This window comes from Neophocaena asiaeorientalis, unplaced genomic scaffold, assembly GCF_003031525.2.
Source record: "Neophocaena asiaeorientalis asiaeorientalis breed wild unplaced genomic scaffold, Neophocaena_asiaeorientalis_V1.1 scaffold484, whole genome shotgun sequence".
NCBI lineage: Eukaryota > Metazoa > Chordata > Mammalia > Artiodactyla > Phocoenidae > Neophocaena > Neophocaena asiaeorientalis.
The window spans coordinates 2556156-2573251 of record NW_020171830.1 but is presented as its reverse complement, the minus strand read 5'-3'; the positions used below and the strand labels follow the sequence as shown (position 1 = coordinate 2573251).

The 17096-nt window shown below is 49.5% G+C and overlaps 1 protein-coding gene across 8 annotated transcripts in view; it reads right to left on the bottom strand.

Moving 5' to 3' along the window:
* The window catches only part of CAMK2G (calcium/calmodulin dependent protein kinase II gamma), a 53184-nt gene that overhangs the window by 15821 nt on the left and 20267 nt on the right, over window positions 1–17096 (bottom strand). For all 8 annotated transcript variants that reach the window (XM_024740731.1, XM_024740693.1, XM_024740698.1 and 5 more), the window contains exons 4-11: window positions 15532–15604; window positions 15284–15386; window positions 14772–14855; window positions 14242–14336; window positions 13542–13664; window positions 9622–9705; window positions 9357–9399; window positions 4801–4844 (exon numbers count right to left, since the gene is read on the bottom strand). In XM_024740731.1, the coding sequence (XP_024596499.1) occupies window positions 4801–4844; window positions 9357–9399; window positions 9622–9705; window positions 13542–13664; window positions 14242–14336; window positions 14772–14855; window positions 15284–15386; window positions 15532–15604 (649 nt within the window). The remainder of the gene's footprint in view (window positions 1–4800; window positions 4845–9356; window positions 9400–9621; window positions 9706–13541; window positions 13665–14241; window positions 14337–14771; window positions 14856–15283; window positions 15387–15531; window positions 15605–17096) is intronic.

The following is a 17096-nucleotide window of genomic DNA, read 5'->3' as shown; positions in this document are numbered from 1 at the left end:
GGTTGGGGGGCGGGGGCGGTGTGGTGGGCTGGAAAAGGAGGATGGGGTCTAAAAGAAAGATCCAGGATGTGACAGATCAGGATCTTCTGAGCGGCTTCACAGGCCTCCCTCATAACACAGGTTATCACCTTGACTTTCAAGAAGGCCCAGAAAAGCAAAACCCCGCATACCTTGCCTTGTCTTTTCCTTCCCCTTTTGCAGTACTTTCATCCAACCACGCTGTTCATTATTATATACTTGTTCCTGATTATAAAAGGACTGCAGCCACATTACAAGCAATTTGGAAAAGAGGGGAAAAAAACACCCATAATCCTATCACTGTTACCAATCTTTTGTGTATGCAATTTGAACATATCATTGTAAGCTCTATACCAGTTTATGCCTTACTTTCTTTTAATGTCTTACTTAAAAAATAAATAGTATCTTAATTTTTATTCTGATTATCAAAGTAATATACGGTCTAGGTGAAAAATGTAGAAAATACAGAAAAATGTATGAAATAAAAGTTTCCCAAATTCCCATCACCCAGTGAAGTTACTATTAACACTTCAGTGGGTTTTCTCCCAGTTTTTTTTTTTTTTTTTTTTTGTGGTACGTGAGCCTCTCACTGTCATGGCCTCTCCCGTTGCTGAGCACAGGCTCTGGACGCGCAGGCTCAGCGGCCATGGCTCACGGGCCCAGCCGCTCCGCGGCATGCGGGATCTTCCCAGACCGGGGCACGAACCCATGTGCCCTGCATCGGCAGGCGGACTCTCAACCACTGCGCCACCAGGGAAGCCCTCCCAGTTCTTTTTTTATTCACATATCATACACTGAATATAATCTAGAAGTACTTTTTTTTTTTTTTGTGGTACGTGAGCCTCTCACTGTCATGGCCTCTCCCGTTGCTGAGCACAGGCTCTGGACGCGCAGGCTCAGCGGCCATGGCTCACGGGCCCAGCTGCTCCGTGGCATGTGGGATCTTCCCGGACAGCGACATTAACCCGCGTCCCCTGCATAGGCAGGCGGACTCTCAACCACTGTGCCACCAGGGAAGCCCAGTACTTTTTTTTAAACAAAATTTAGACAGTACTGTATGTACTGCTTTATATCCCACTTTTTCCACATGAAACATTTCTGTCATTATATAGTCATAAAAATTAATAACTTTGTAATGGTCGATTAGATTTCCCATAATTATTTAGTCATTATCCTTTGGGCTTTTGATGTTTCCCATCTTCTCATGGTTATAAGTAATGTCATGTTGAACATCTTTCTGCTTTCAGTTTTTCCATATTTTGAGTGATTCCTTTAGGACAAATTCCCAGAAGTAGAACTAAAAGGTAAAACAGGAACATTTTTGTGTATTTTGACACACAGGCTGCTTTAGGAGGGGTCATTCCGACTTACACCACCATCACAAACTTAAGAGTCAAAAAATGGCACCTTGTTTCAACCTGCATTTCTCTGATATGAGGAGGCTAAACATCCACATTTGTTAACTCATTCTACTTCCTCTTTTCAGATTGTCAGTTCATCTTCTTTGACCATTTATCTGCTGGATTTTAGGGGATATTCTTATTTATTAGAGAAAGCTCTTTTGTATAAAAATATTAACTCATCCCATCACACCTGCTATGAATATTTTCTCCAACCTGTCTCTTGTTGGCCTTTGAATTTTGGTTGGTCATGCCCTTTTTAAACTCTTGCATCTTAGCTTCTGTTCCCACCTCTATATTCAAAGTCTTTTCTCAAGCATAAAACTCATTTATGGAGTACCTAATCAGGGTCAGAACCTGGGCTAGGTTCCCCACATACGTTCTCATTTAAAGCAATTTAACTACCGATTCTGGTTGCCTAGCCTGTATCCTTCTCAGCATTCCTGTAAGGGCTGGCATTGTTGCACACCTCTGTTCTTCCTCCACCTCTTTCTCCATTTCCTTTGCTAATTCCTCTTCTTCAAGCTCCTTAGTAACAGATAACCCTGAAATTCTGCCTTTCCCGGACTCATCAACATTTGTGTGCTTTGGATTCATATGGAGGAATGGGAGTGTTATTAAAATTCAGATTCTGCCTCCCGCCCAAAGCTTCCTGAATCTGAATTCCAGGCTGGACCCTGGAATCTGTGTATTTTAACTAGCTCCTTAGGCAAGTCTTACGTGGCTGTGCCTGAGGCCAGTATCTACAAAGTTCTGCCAGAAACTTACTCCTTAATGACACCTTTAACCCATCCTCTCACCATCTCAGCTGTCACTGCTTCATTTCAGGTCCTGTTTTGTGCAATCACTCTCTGCTTCCGTCATACAAAAGCTAATGGAGTTCCCAGAATCATTGTGCTGTTTCAAACTTGTGTATTCCCTTTGCCTGGAATGTCCTCTCCTCTCTGCTCCCCTCCTTAACTTGGCAAAATCCAACTAGTCCTTCAAACTCAGTTCCTCAGCCATCTCCTCTGAGAAAATTTGCTGTTCTGGCTCAGGTGCTCATCCCTCTGCTCCTCCAGCGCCTGCCTGGCACGTACCTCCCTCAGTGGACACGAGACTCACTCACGTGAGTGTCCCTCTGCACACCTCCCTGGGCTACACCAGGTATCTCCCAGCACCTCTGAAGACCTCTCTGCCCAGATATTCACTTGTCTCTCGGTCTCAGTGTGGTCAAAACAAAACTTCTCTTCTCACCAAAACATTCCTTCACGACTACTCACATTTCTAGCAAAGATACCACCATTTCTTTCAATATTCAAGACACTTTGCCATTACCTTTGATGGACCCTTTTAAAATCTCCCGTATCTAATGGGAACTTCCTTTGCCACACCTCTCATCAGAGCTAATGTCTAATCAGAGCCCAGCACCCATGGGTAGAGTTGGACCAATGACCTACAGGCAGCACCTATTCCAAGTGGTTGGTCTGTGCTCCTCTGGTGGTCATTTTGAATATTAACCCTTTCTATTTCTCATCATCTTTTCTTCACCGTACACCCAGACTATAATAAATCCTAGTTGATACCTGGGTGTCCTGTGTCCCATGAGAAAGAATATGCGCTCCCTGCAGCCTTTCAGCTGTTCCTACCCTCTTCTATTCACCCTTACACACTTAGCCAAGTCTTTCGAAAACATCACTCTTAACCTTCCCTGCTCAGTGGTCTATGGTGTTTTCTGTGGTCTAACACACAAACCTCCAATTCCTCTGCTCAACCAGACCAATCCAGCTGTATTTTTTATATCCCTCTACCAAACACCCCATGTTCCAGTTGGGCAGAGAACATCAATATGTATAATAGAACCCATAAAAATATTTTTTGTTGTTTTTAAGTTACAGAAAATACATTCTCATCTTAAAGAAAACACATGTGTACAAAGTAAAAAAACAAAATGTGTGTCTCCCCACCCTGCCTTCACCTCCAATCCCATTCTCTAGAGGCAATCACTGACTTGATTCCAATCTTCCTACCTATTAGCTTTCTCCAATAAGTCTCTTCCCCAGAAGCTTCTTGGACTGAACCATCCCATGTAGGGTCCAGTGCCATATACCATTCAGGGCTTAGCTGATCCCAGATGTGTTCACTTTCCTTTTTAATTGACCCTGCAATTCTTGAGGCTGGATGAAACCTGCATCTCCTCTTATACCTCTTGTGCGCCTTTAGAACTGAATGTAGCACTGAGCCTCTGACAGGTACTTAATAAATACTTTGTAAAGATTGACTCTAGCTTCTCCTCCAGAAAAATATATGCAAAATCTCTCTCTAACTAGCCACCTTTTCCTAACCTGGCTCCACCATCGAGCTCACACCCCTGTAACTGAGGGGCTGCCAGTCAACCCCAGCTCCATGTCAGCAAGTGTGCGTGGAGCCCAAGCTCCCCTCCTTAGGGCAGAAGTACATGGAAGCAGGCATGCAGACAACGAGAGAAAGAGGAAGGGGTGGGGGAAGGGAAAGGGGCACACAGGTATATCTCAGCTGGGGACATAAGATCCTGGGGAAAGGTCTAATTTAAACTTTTGTTGGAACTTAAAGGTTTGCTTAATAATGGTTTGAAATTCTCCATGGTGTAAATTGGCAGGCTTCAAGATAGCATGAACTCCTATCCAATGCCCCAGCCCCAGGGCCCTTTCTGCCCCCAAAGCCTCTAAGAATACCTTGGCTGTGTGAGGACCCCTCTACCTTGGCCAAGCAGCACCCCCCACTAAGGCTTCTTGTTGGTCCCTATGGGCCCCTGTCTTGCCCTCATCCCCCAGGAAAAGTTCCCTCACCAAATGAAAATGAGCTGTGAGGTACCATGTCCCTGGCCTGTGTCTAAGGTGCCTATGCCTTGAGAAAGTTTGACGCTTTCACTCAATGGTATCTGAGCTGGGTTCTGGAAGTGCTTTGGAGATAAGAAAAAAGAACAAAAGGATAGTGGCTTCAGGTGCCAAGTCCTGTACCCTGAGTCAACCAGGCAAACTTTGCTTTCATTTGATTAAATCGGTTTGTGCTTTAAAAAGAAAAAAAGATTAACCAGTGACCTAAAAAACCCAGAGAGTCAAGCCCTGGAGATGAAACCTGTGTCTGGAAGTCACGTTCAGGATTCAGCTCTAGTAAACTATAGTTCGGATCACCTCCCCTGGGTCTTTCCAATCAAGCTAGGGTCAGGTGAAGCACGTATCCCTCTGCCCTCTCAGGCCAGTGGAACCTGCTGTTCTGAGCACAGAGGTTTCTGGTTTAAAGCAGAAAAGCAAGGATAGAAAGGTTCTTGGGGAAAGGGGGAACAAAGTGCCAAGGAGTCCCTTGGGAGTGACTGTTGGAAGAGAAAGGCCAGACCTTGGGCTGGAGGAGTGGAGACACCTACCTTGACACCGCCGTCCGACTTCTTGTTCAATAGGCTTTTGGCAGCTGTGAAAACAAAGAGAAAAATCAAGTCTCCTGTATTGTATCCTCTTCCCATCCTGAAGTCTGGCAGCTGGATCCGCAAGAGACTGATGTGTTTGACAAGGGGGCCAGGAGTCTCCTGAACCCCCTAGAAGAGGCCCTTCCTGATGCCCCAAAGCAAGAAGGGCATCTCAAGCAGCGTCAGACCCTCAGGGTGGCACCCCAGGATCTCCTCTGCCATGGAAGAGGGCTCAGCAGAAACAGGGACATTCCGCATTCAGGAGGAGAAACCACATTCAGTACTGGGGCTGCCTGGGCCATTGGGAACTCTGCCTTCAACAGCTTCCACCTAGGCCTGGAAGCAGAGTGCCAGGGTGAAAGGTGAGGGCTCCGTCCCTAGATGCCATGGAGATTCTCAGGACAGCCAAGCTGCAAGGATGCAAGACATCTCCTGAGTGTTCTCAAGAAACAAGAGTGTCACAGTTCATGAAGGAGACCAGACGTGAGGACAGACAGACACAGACACAGAGACTAGGACCACCTACAGGAAGGTTTTGCCAGGGGGTTGAAGCCTTGACTGGGCATGTCCTCACTGCCACCCTTTCCTCAGTCTACTCTCTGGACCCACTGAGCAGAAAGGACTGGGTAGAATAATGAGGTATTAAACAGATTCTAGCCAGGCACAGGGTGATGCTCAAGGCTGATGAGCTCCACATAGGAAGGCTGGTGATGCCTGTTCGCCACAAAGGTCACAGGAAAGTAGCAGACAGTGGATGGGAGATTCCAGGGAGATTGAATCAGTCCAACTGTCTGATCCACCTAGACTTCGATGGGTTTGCATCTTGGTTCTACTGCTTGCTAGCTGTGTGAGTTACTTAACCTCTCTGAACCTCAGTTTCTTTATCTATAAAATGGGATAATGGCATGAAAAGCACTAAGCAGAGTGCCTGGCACATAGCAAGAACTCAGCAGGTGTTAACTACTGTCACTATTGCTGCCATTCTTCCCTTCAGGTAGCCTTTCCTACCCAAGCTGGGTCTCCAGTGAGAATAAGGGTCCTTGCATCACAAGAATTCTGACCTCCAAAAATGGCCTTTGGTCCTATCTCCAGTTTATGCTGGGGTGATTTGAAACATTTTTAAAATGTGTTTACTACTATGCCTGACCACCGACGGTGTTAAGTGATTTACATACGTCAAACTTCTCTACTCTGACAGCCCATTAGAATCACTTGGGAGTTAGGGAAAAATGCTTATGCCTATCCCATGCCCTAGAGATTCTGATTTTATTTGTCTGGGGTGGGGTCTCAGCATCAGGATTTCTTTCTTAACAAGTTTTCTCATACAGGCAGGGTTGAGGGCCTTAGACATACATGATCTTAATCGTCACCATGTTATTTCTTAGCCCCATTGGAGAGCTGAGGAAACTAAGGTTGGGAGAGCTGATGTGACTTGCTCAGGGTGTGGCAGGGCTAGGATCCAAACTCAGGAGCGACTATCTGCACAGCTTCTGTACTCTACCGCATTTCAGACCCGAAGGCCGGCAAATGCCAGACTTCACAATTCTGAAGGGCGTGGCTTCCCCTTTGGGGCCGCCCACCTGTGCCGCTGAAGCCTAGTCTTCCGCTGTGGGCAGCTCAGCTCCGGACCACGCCAGGGCTGTCTCGGGCCACCTTGGCCGCAGCCCTCACAGGCAGGCCAGGCTCTTGGGAGGGTGGCGTCGGGAGGAAAGCCTCCTGCTGCCCAGCTCCACGTCCCAGGCTATTGCCTCCTGATTGTTGGCAAGCGCCCAGCATGCACGGCTGGTTAGGGGGCTCCGTAACACCGATGCGCTCGCAGATGCCAAGTTAGGTGGTCCGTCCGGCATGCCCATCTCAGCCCGCAAGCATGGGACTCGCCTCCCTGGTGAGCGGGCCTGGCATGCTGGCCCTCCTGGTGGGGTGGCAGGGAGCCGAGGCAGGCGGTCGGGGAGGACTCATGCCACGTACCTTGCCCGGCCAGGCCGGCGGCGCTCGCGGCAGGCGAGGCGGGGGCGGAGCTCTGCCTGCCAACTGAGGGGATACAGTCTCTGAGTGCACAGAGCTGCCGCAAAGCCACGGGGGCCAGTCAGCAGCGAGCATGCCCCAGCGCGAGGCACAGGAACCCGCTGCCGCTGTGCACGGCAGGGTCCGGGCAGCGTGGCCAAGCCGGCCGAGCTGGGGGAGCAGAGGTGCCGGGGGCAGGCTGGTGAGCAGGTGCAGCCAGCCCTGCAGCAGTCTGGGAACCTGAGAGAACCGGGCTCGGACAGGGCGTGGGGGATCCCGCAGCTCCACCTGTCCCACGACCACCTCGGGTGAGGGTCTGCAGGTCAAAGCCTGACTTGGCAAGGGGCGGTGTCCCTTCCGAGGCAGACCAGCCCTAGCTTAAGGCTGTCAGGAAACTGAGCCTCATCTGCAAACCTTCCTCCCCAGGGAACCTAAAGGAGGACATTTTCAGAGGGCAGCCCTTTCCTCTGGCCGCATTCCAAACAGTAGAGAGACTGGCACTCGGGGCCCAGGGAGGGTCCGTGGCCCTTGTGCAGCCAGTTCACTGATGTTCCACGGCCCCCAACTCCTCAGAGACACCCGTCACTTTCCCTCTTCAAGACAGGTGGCCAGGAGAGGCTGCATTTCAGAGTTCCAAAGGTGTAGGTGCCCCAAAAATGAGCGCCCAGAAAGTAAACAAAGGCCGCTTAAGCAATACATTCTAGAAGCCCCGATTGCACCACAAGCCAACCTGCTAGAATCCAGGGATAAGCTGAACCTTCTATTTGGGATCAACTCAGAAAACAGCCTCACTTGTTCCTAAAGAAGCACACAAATGCCCTTCCTTCTTGATTATACTTCTCAACACCTCTTCCTACAGAAGCTTCTGGAGACTGGCTCTGTCTTCACCTGTCCCAGAGTCAGGGCAGAAGAGGTCATCCTGGAATGCTTGCAGCATTCCTTTTTGTTTGTTTGTTTTTTTGCCTCCTGCGCCAGGGCAAAGTGAGTGCCACGGCCAGACAAAGTCTGGGCAGCAAGGACAGAAGGCTCTTTAGGGATCAGTGAAGGTGCTGTGTTGTAACAGAGAGACTGAGTTCCTGAAACCAGGACACCAATTTCATGAAATGGACGGGGAGAGGCTGATGCAGAGGCTGGAGGCCACGGGATGGGGCACATGCTATTGATTTCCTAGCAGCCTGTTTCACATCTCTTCCACTCAGAGAGAAGAGATCACCTCATTCTAGGCACATATCTGCCCTTGAGCGTCCTCTAGAAAGGCTTTCTTAAACCCAGAAAGTAGAAGGTGCAAGTAATTAGAGGACCAGAGGCCTGATGTGGGACAACAGCTCCACCTCTGCAGGAGGTGGCCCACTGTGCCCTCCTGTCCCCACTTGTGAGGTGAATCCAGAACACAAGATCGAGCCCCAACTAGGGTCACAGGGGATGGGCCTGAGGGGGACACTCTCCCAGCTTACTCTCCAGTCCTGACCCTCCAGGGCCCTGTGGCTCTCACTCGGGCTAGAGCTCATGAAGTCCCAGAGCCAGGGCTGGAGGTTACCGGGAACCAGTACAGCCAAGCCCGTGGACTCAAGCTCAAGGGAGCAATCTCTGCCCAGGCAGCTGCCCACCTGAGCCTCCCACACAACCCCCCCACCCCCATGGCTGTGTAGAAGGAAAGCAAGGGAGGGAGTCTGGTTATGAGAATGAGAAGGGGGTCTTGAACCAAAACAGTGGGGCTGGGGGTTAGGGGGAGGGAAGATCAGGGGAAAAGGCAAACTGGGAAGAAACCTTTCTGTCTTAAGTCCCGTCATTAATCTTTTCCTCACAGAAAAGCCACTGTGCTTCCCAAGTGAGGGCAAACAATGATGAGGGTGGGGGGAGGGGGAAGGTGGAATGTCTTGCATCTTAAAAAGAAATGTCAAGTGTGATTTACAAATTACTGGTCCCAACTCTCCCAATTCCTCACGCAACATTAAGCAAATTCCTTTCCCTCCATCCTGCTGGTCTCTATTTCTTCACTTTTACAGTTGGTACAAAAGAGAATATTTTAAGCACAGTCCCTGTAAAAGGTTTAAACATCTGGAATAATTTCTATCAGTCATCTCCACTTGGACACAACGATGTAGTGATCGTCCCAGTCAGCCAATTAATGGTGGTGTCTGGGAAGATTCACTACATCTCATCTCCTTCTTTTTCCCAGCACATCCTCCAATGCCCTTGAGACTGGCTAAAATCTTAAAGTGCTGAGAGTCTTCAGAGAATTAAGAATACCCAGGGACAAGGTAAATGGAAGACTGGGCAGACTACTCCTTGGGAGGTTCTAGGGAATACAGTTCATAAACCTGAAGTCAAGTAAAGCCCCCCAGAATTTCAGGTTACAAAACTCAGCTGCAGCAGCCCCTCCAAACAGGATCCTCATCATCTTGGTCAAGGTGTTGCCTGAGACACCCAGTGTCAGGATGGCATGGTATATGGCAACAGCCCATTCTGACCCACTCACCTCGTAGAGTTAAAGTGCACAGCTGAAAACATACCTGAAAAGTTCCTGGAGACAAGCATGGTCGTGAGGATGGCACCCTGGGGAAAGAAGAGGGTCCTGTGAATTCCATCAGGCTCTAGAAAAGCACAGTCTGTTCTCAGGCAGAGGGCAGCTGCTGGCTAGGGGCTCCCAATGAGTACAACCTTCATAGCTCAGCTCCAGCCAGGAGGGGAGCTTCCTTCTGTGATGGGGCAGGGGGTGCACGGCTGAAAGGTATGATTTCAGGATGCTGGCAGCCCGGCTCGGAAGGCTAGACTCACCTTCAGTTTTCTCCGGGCATTGAACTTGCGTAGGCACTCCACGGTCTCTTGACGATGCATCATAGATGCCACTGTGGACCGTTGCTGGAAGCCAAATAGACAGGCCTGTGAGCCCCCCACCGGATCCTAGGCCCCTCACCATAGTCCCAGCACCGGTGGCCATGTGCTCAGCCGCCCCAGAGTTGCTCTGAAGATAAGATGAGGTCACAGATGTGAAAATGCTTTCACAATAAAAGCACCACCCCAAAATCAAGGTTATGTAAGGACAATAATCTGGACATGAAAACACCACCGGTAATTGATGCTGGATGAAGGTGCCCAAGAGAGCATTCTTTTTTTTATTTATTTATTTATTTATTTGGTTGCACCAGGTCTTAGTTGCAGCAGGCAGGCTCCTTAGTTGCAGCTTGCAGGCTCCTTAGCTGTGGCATGTGAACTCCTAGCTGTAGCATGCATGTGGGCATCTAGCTCCCTGACCAGGGATCGAACCCAGGCCCCCCGCATTGGGAATGCGGAGTCCCATCCACTGCGCCACCAGGGAGTCCCCAAGAGAGCATTCTAATCTTCCTTGGGAGATGGAGGCTATGGAACGGGAGAGTATTTTGTGTGTTGTGATCCTCATGCAGTTATTCCTTCAGCAACTATTTAGTGAGCACCTACTGCGCTCCAGATTCTGGGCAGTGAGAGAACAGAAAGGGTTCCTGCTCTCCAGAGAGAACACTCATTCCTTCTAAGAGTTCCTCTCAACAACCATCCCACTCGCCAACAAGGTCTTAAATGAAGCTGTGATCTGAGAAGCTAAGGATCTTTACCTTGAAGCATTAATTCTTTTCACCGTTTTGGATGGGAATTTTTCTTCAATGTATTACTGCTAACTTCCTCCTTAAACAGAGTCCCCTGAACATGATTTACATTTCCCTGATGACACAGGGTCAGCAAGACAAGCATCAATGATTACATATCCTAATACAGAGATGTTCTCAGGGTCTGCTGAGATATATAGGAGGATGGAGGGTGGGGTCCACAAACATGACCCCAGAACATAATGCTTCCGCAGTTCCTGAGTACCCATTTTAAGTGGCTCATCCCCTCACTCTGCTGTTGTTACCTTGGCCAGCCTGCTAAAAAAATAAATCCTACAACATGCAGCCTGGTGCCCACACCCCCACAGGGCCACCCTGCCTTCCTTCCCCTCTGGCCGCTCCCTTTCCTAGTTCCCGAAGCAACTCTCCCAACCTTATCTACCTTCCCCAGATCTCATATTTCACCTCCTCCTCCAAAGTGTAAACTTCTCCACAAAGTGAAATGAGAGATCATCAAGCAAGAACTTCAACTTCAGCCTTCTAACCACAAGCTGATTTTCACACCCCTGCAACCTAATCCCAGGTCTCAGAAGCATCATCCCTCATGTGCTGACCCCTTGACCTGGGCTCAGGAGTCCCTTTCTCATTATGCTATCCAAACACTGGTTCCTCAATTAGCCAATATTTTTAACCCCTTATATTCTGGATTATATTCTTCTCTGTAGTCTACACAATACAGTCAAGCGCAAGATTTTAAAAACTCCCCTGACTCATCCATCTTCTCTAACTAGTACCATGTCTTTCTCTCTTCACCCTCATTCCCTCCTCACCTCACTGTAAACAGGCTTCAGTCTCTCTCCCTCCACTGCCTCTATCAGTGAAATAATGAAACAATGCTTCTAATTGGTCAGAGCCAACAGGCTCTCTTCTGTCTTTATCATGGACTCTCTGAAGCATCTGATTACAGAACCTCCCTTCCTGAGACCTCCTGTTTCTTAGGATCTCCTGATCCTCCTTCTCCCATGGAAATTCTCATTCTCAGTCTCCTTTGCCGGCTCCTCCAACTTTCCCTGGCGCTAAATGCTGGTGGCCATCTCTTCTCTTACAACAGCCCACAGTAAGAATTCAATCAGGGGCTTCCCTGGTGGCGCAGTGGTAAAGAATCCACCTGCCAATGCAGGGGATACTGGTTCGAGCCCTGGTCCGGGAAGATCCCACATGCCGCTGAGCAACTAAGCCCGTGCGCCACAACTACTGAGCCTGCGCTCTAGAGCCCGCGTGCTGCAACTACTGAGCCTGTGCGCCTAGAGCCCGTGCTCCACAAGAGAGGCCACTGCAATGAGAAGCCCGCCCACCGCAACAAAGAATAGCCCCCGTTTGCTGCAACTAGAGAAAGCCCGCGCGAAGCAATGAAGACCCAACACAGCCAAAAAAAAAAACCCCCCCAAAACAAAAAAAGGAATTCAATCAGCATAGAAACAATCCCATCTATTTCTATAGCCCCAACACCACCCAAACGACTACAACCTATATTTCCAATTTTTAACTTCTTTTCCATATTTCTAACTACCCACTGGATATCTCCAGCCAGAGGTCCTCAAACACCACACTTAACATGTAGGAAACTAAAATCATCATCTTTTCTCACAAACAGGTTCCTCCTCTGGGTTTCCTCTGGGTCAGTGAATGGTACAACCCTCCACTCAGTTACCAATTCAAAACCTGGCAGTCCTCATAGATCCCACTCTCTCCTTCACTTCCCAAATCCAGCTGGTCACTAAATCCTTTTCATTCTATGTCCCAAACATCTCTCAGATGTGTCCACTCCTTGCCATACCGCCCACTCTCCTATTATTACCCTTAGCCGAGACCTCATCTGGACTTGCTTAGACAGTCACGACAGCTTCCTGAGCTCTCTGCCCCTGCCTCTTTCCTCTTCAATTCCATTTTCTACACAGCTTCCAAACCGATCTTTCTTAATTAACTGCATACTTCATTCCCTCTTTAAAACCCTTAAATGGTTCCCTGTGCTTTCGGAGTAAAATCCAAACTCCTTAGGCAGAAACCTGTATGTCCTGGAATCTTTTTGGCTTCAGTCTCTTGTATTCCTGTAGTCCTACGTTCATCTACAACCAAACGACTTAATATTCCTTAAACTCGCCACAATTTCCCCATGGCCTCTCACCTTGGCCCTTGCTAACCTCTGTCTGCAGGTTATCATCCTGGGGAACTCCCAGTCATCTGCCAAGAACCAGGACAGAGCCCACCTCCTCCATGCCTTTAGCAATCCCACTGCCCACCAGAGACGGCAGGAGCTCCTACATACTCATTAGCTTCTTTTACGTACTTGTCACATTGCAGAGTGGTTGCCTGCTTGAGTGCCTGTCTCCCAAGATAATCTTTGAGATGTGTGAGGGAAGGCACCATGCCTTATTCATCTCTGTATCTACAGCACCCACACAGGGACCAGCATCAAAGAGGCATTCAGTAAACACGGGAAAGAACAAATACATAAATGCATCGTAGCTGTCAGAAGGCCTAACAAGAGGCAGACCCTCTTGTTTGAAAAAAGATATTTCAGCCCGATAGAATTGTACACGAAAACAGAATATGCTGACCCACAATGATAGCCCTGGGGGCTTCTCCTAGGGCGAGATTTATGACTGAACTTCAGGAGGCTCTTTTTCATTGCTCAGAGGCCCCTTCTGTTTATTTGCTGGGTCTTGGTCACATTTCCATTAGAGTTGTTTAAGAGCTGAGATCCGAATAGGCACTCTAGGCACGGCAATTCACTTTGAGTTCTGCCAGCTGCTTTCCCTCATCAACTAGAGTCTGCAAGGGTCAACCTAAGCCCTCATTCAAGATCAAAGCTAAACCACACCTGACAAGTGAGTGGGGGAGAGACAGAGTCCAGTTAGTCCCAATCGCCTCCCCAACTCCTCCTGATGACACTTGCTGCCCCTGGGCCCCATCCAGTGCCCCCTCCCCTCTGCTGGGTCTTAGCTCAGGGCCCAAAATGATTATTCTCTATTCGTAAGAAGGAGGGTAAAGACAGTACTATGGGCACATTGAAAGCTGACATCCCTGATCTCCTTGATCTCGGTGGAAGACACTTACACAGACCCATGGATGCTTGAGAGCCTGGTCAGCTGTGATACGCTTTGCAGGGTTTATGGTCAGCATCTGGTTGATCAAGTTCTTGGCTTCAGGAGTCACCGTGTCCCACTCTGGTGATGGGAACTAAGGAGCGGGAACAAGAGAAGGAGGGATATGAAATTTGTGAGCCTCATACCCCCTATAATTGGGGTACTCTGTGTTACCTAAAGCTGCCCAGCAGGGTGTGGGAAAGCCCTGGGGTATCCCAGGATCAGGGTCAACTTAAAGACCGGGAAAGGAAAACAGAACAATCATGGTTAGAATGCCAGAATATCAGACCGGGAGACTCTGACATCTTCTGGTTCAACTCCATCTCTCTACTAGGAGGAATCAGGTGTTCAGCGCTGTGCCGAAGGCCCCACTGCAGTGGGAGAGCCACCAGACTTCTCATCCCTATGTCCTGCAGCACACCACACAGCCACATCATTCTTTGCAAATAACACACCAAAGGGCTTCCGTGGACTCCGTGACTTTACAGCTACCAAAAATGGCTGTGCAAAAAAGCTGCTCCCTGGGACAGGTGGTGTCAAGAACTGAGGCCTATATGCCATGCGCATCCCTGGGTCTTCGAAGTCCCTGACACTCCCTGTACCCTGTGACACACTCAACACGCCCCTTCCCCTGGTCAGAGCCTGAGGGGCAGGAACAAACAGGTCCTTACATCATAGGCTCCAGCCTTGATCTGCTGGTACAGCTTGTGCTGATCCTCATCCCAGAAGGGAGGGTAGCCCACCAGGAGGATATACAGGATGACCCCTACAAGACAGGACACAGGTCACTGGGGTCAGTCACCTGCTTTGCTGAGGAACCAAGAAAAGCCACACAGGGCTCAGAGCCACCCAGAAAGTCAAGGCCATACCAGAAGGAGAAGTGAATGGCAGCCAATAATGCTGTGCCACTATGCTTCACTCCCCACGTCACCAAGCCGCGTCCGGGATTTCTTTAGGCACAACCCACCTGCTAAGGCATGGGCAAATCCCTCTTCAAGAAGGATGCAACGTCATCTAGGAAATACTTGGGGAGAAGGGTGTGATGGAAACAGCCATCCCCGGGACACTAGAGCAAACACCGTGAGCTCACATATACCAGACGCCTGTGGGACCCACAAGGAAGAGCAATGCCTCTTTCTTGCCATCGCTGGAAGTCGAGGGCCCTTAACACCAAAAAGCTGAGTGTGTGGAATGGGCTTACCGCAGGCCCAGATATCCACAGGTTTTCCATAGGGATCTTTCCTCAAGACCTCAGGGGACAAGTAACCTGGGGTGCCAGCAAAACCTGTAGTGGAAGAGACAGCGGAGGCACACTGAACCCACTTTCTCTTTCATTAAACCCACATTAGCAATTTCCCCCAAGTCCCTTCTTACTCCTGTTGCTTTTGCTACATAAGCTCTCAGCACACGGGCAGCAAGAGATGACGGGCTGGGCTTCTTGTAGTGCCCGGAACCTAAATCAGAGGGTAAGTCCATGTGCCTACCAGGAATTCCCATCCTCCCCAGAGGCAGCAAGAACACAGTGCTAACAGCAGCAAGTCTCACTGTACTGAGTCATGGAGGGCCAGGGGGAGTTCTGCACCCTCCCCTCCTCCAGTCCCTGAGGAGCCCAGGGCCATTAAGGGTCTGGCTTCTAGTTATGAAAGAGGAAGGCAGATCAGGAAGAGGAGGAAGGGCGGGGGCTGCATTCCAGGAAGACAGGGTCACTCTTACCAAACCAAGCCTGTTGCTCTCCCTGTACTTCGATGGCTAGGCCAAAATCAGCCAGCTTGACTGCGGCACCCTTGCATTTACTCGCCAGCAGGAGGTTCTCAGGCTGTATAAGGAAGACAGAGAACCTCGTGAGGCACCCACCCCGCAGCCCAGAGGGAGCCTAGTTTGCGCCTCGCAGTACTACCATCTGGCACCAGGTGGCGCCAATGCTTCACAAGCAAGAGGCAAAGGGGGAACCTGGGTAGTACCTTCAGGTCCCGGTGGACAATGTCATGCTGGTGGATATGGTTAACACTCTCCAGAATCTGATGTATACAGTGGCTGCAAAAGCAGAAGAAAGGTCAGTTCAGGGTTAAACCATCCATGACCACACGCTGTGGACAAAAGCACTTATCTCTGGGTCAGGGATTCACAGAGAATCACTCAATGAGGAGCTAGAACCTTGGACTTTGGACATCATCTGTTCAACCTACTTTATAGAAGAGGAAACTGAGGCCCAAGCAGATTAGGTGGTTTTTCCAGGCTCTCCTGCTAGATAATGGCAGAGGGCAGACTAGAACAGGGTCCACCATGCCTCCTTAGACTGTAAAGGCCCAAAATATTCAATTGGTTTCCAAGAAACTGGGGGACATCTCAGACTCCTGAGAAAGAGAGACCATCCAACTCCTTCCTTGTTTCTCTTCCCTGCTATGGTAACTCTGTTCTTAGAGAAGAGGCTTGTGGTAGCAACTCAGGAAGGATAGTCCAACTTATTAGCTTAAGTCGTTTCGGGGGTGGGTACGCTCATTCTTTCATTTAAATGTTTATCGAGCACCTACAGGCACTATGCTTGGTACCACATCAGCTGTAAAGATGACCCAGTGCCTGCCCTGAAGTTTATCATCTAGTAGAGGAGATAAAACAAGTACACAGGCACCATCAAGAAACAAGGTACTAAAGAGGGTTCCAAACAGGCACCTGAGGAGCATTTCTGATCATGATTTTTCATAGAAAAAGACAAACTAGAGTCACATTCAGCTGCTGATTCGTGAATCCACCTTCCAAACCATCCTGCCACACTTGCAGTCAAACTCCTGGTGGGGTGTACTGGCAGTCTAGAGCACTGGTGAAAACTGGGGGATGATTATGGCCCCCAGAGGACATCTGGCAATGCCTGGAGACATTGCTGGTTGTCACAACTGAGAGGGACAGTGCTACTGGCATCTAGCAGGTAGATGGTTCTAAACCTACAATGCACAGGAGGGGCCCTAACGACAAAAAATTATCTGGCCCAAATGTCAGTAGCGCTGAGGCTGAGGAACCCTGGCCTAGAGAATGGAGCAGGTACTACCAAGTGTCTGCTGAGCTGGTGACCTGGACTTATTTTTCCTTCCTTTAAAAGCTGATGCTGGGGCTTCCACAAGAGCCAAAGGGTCTTGCTGGGCTCCTGGAGGCTGAGGCTCAGGCCTCCCTATAGGACACAGCCCAAGAGTAGGCCAAAGAGACTTTAAGACTGAGCTGAAGAGGCGAGTCTCCACAGAAATATATAATTAGAACAGAGGCAAGCTAGCAGGGAGAGCCTTCTGGCCAAAAATGGCAAAAGTGCGAACTGTCCCAGCAGAGCCAGGCCAAGCCCACTGGTACAGTCACCCGCCCCGGCCCCCCCTCCTCCCCGCCAGGCTCCTTGAGCTATCACTGCCTCCTCCCGCCCAGAGCCTGGTCCTCCCCTGCTGGCACTGGAATTCATCTCCCACTTGAGAATTTTTCCTGAGGCTGAAGCATCTGAGGTTGATCAGCAAACAATGGCCTCTCAGGGTTGAGAAATCTGTGAGGA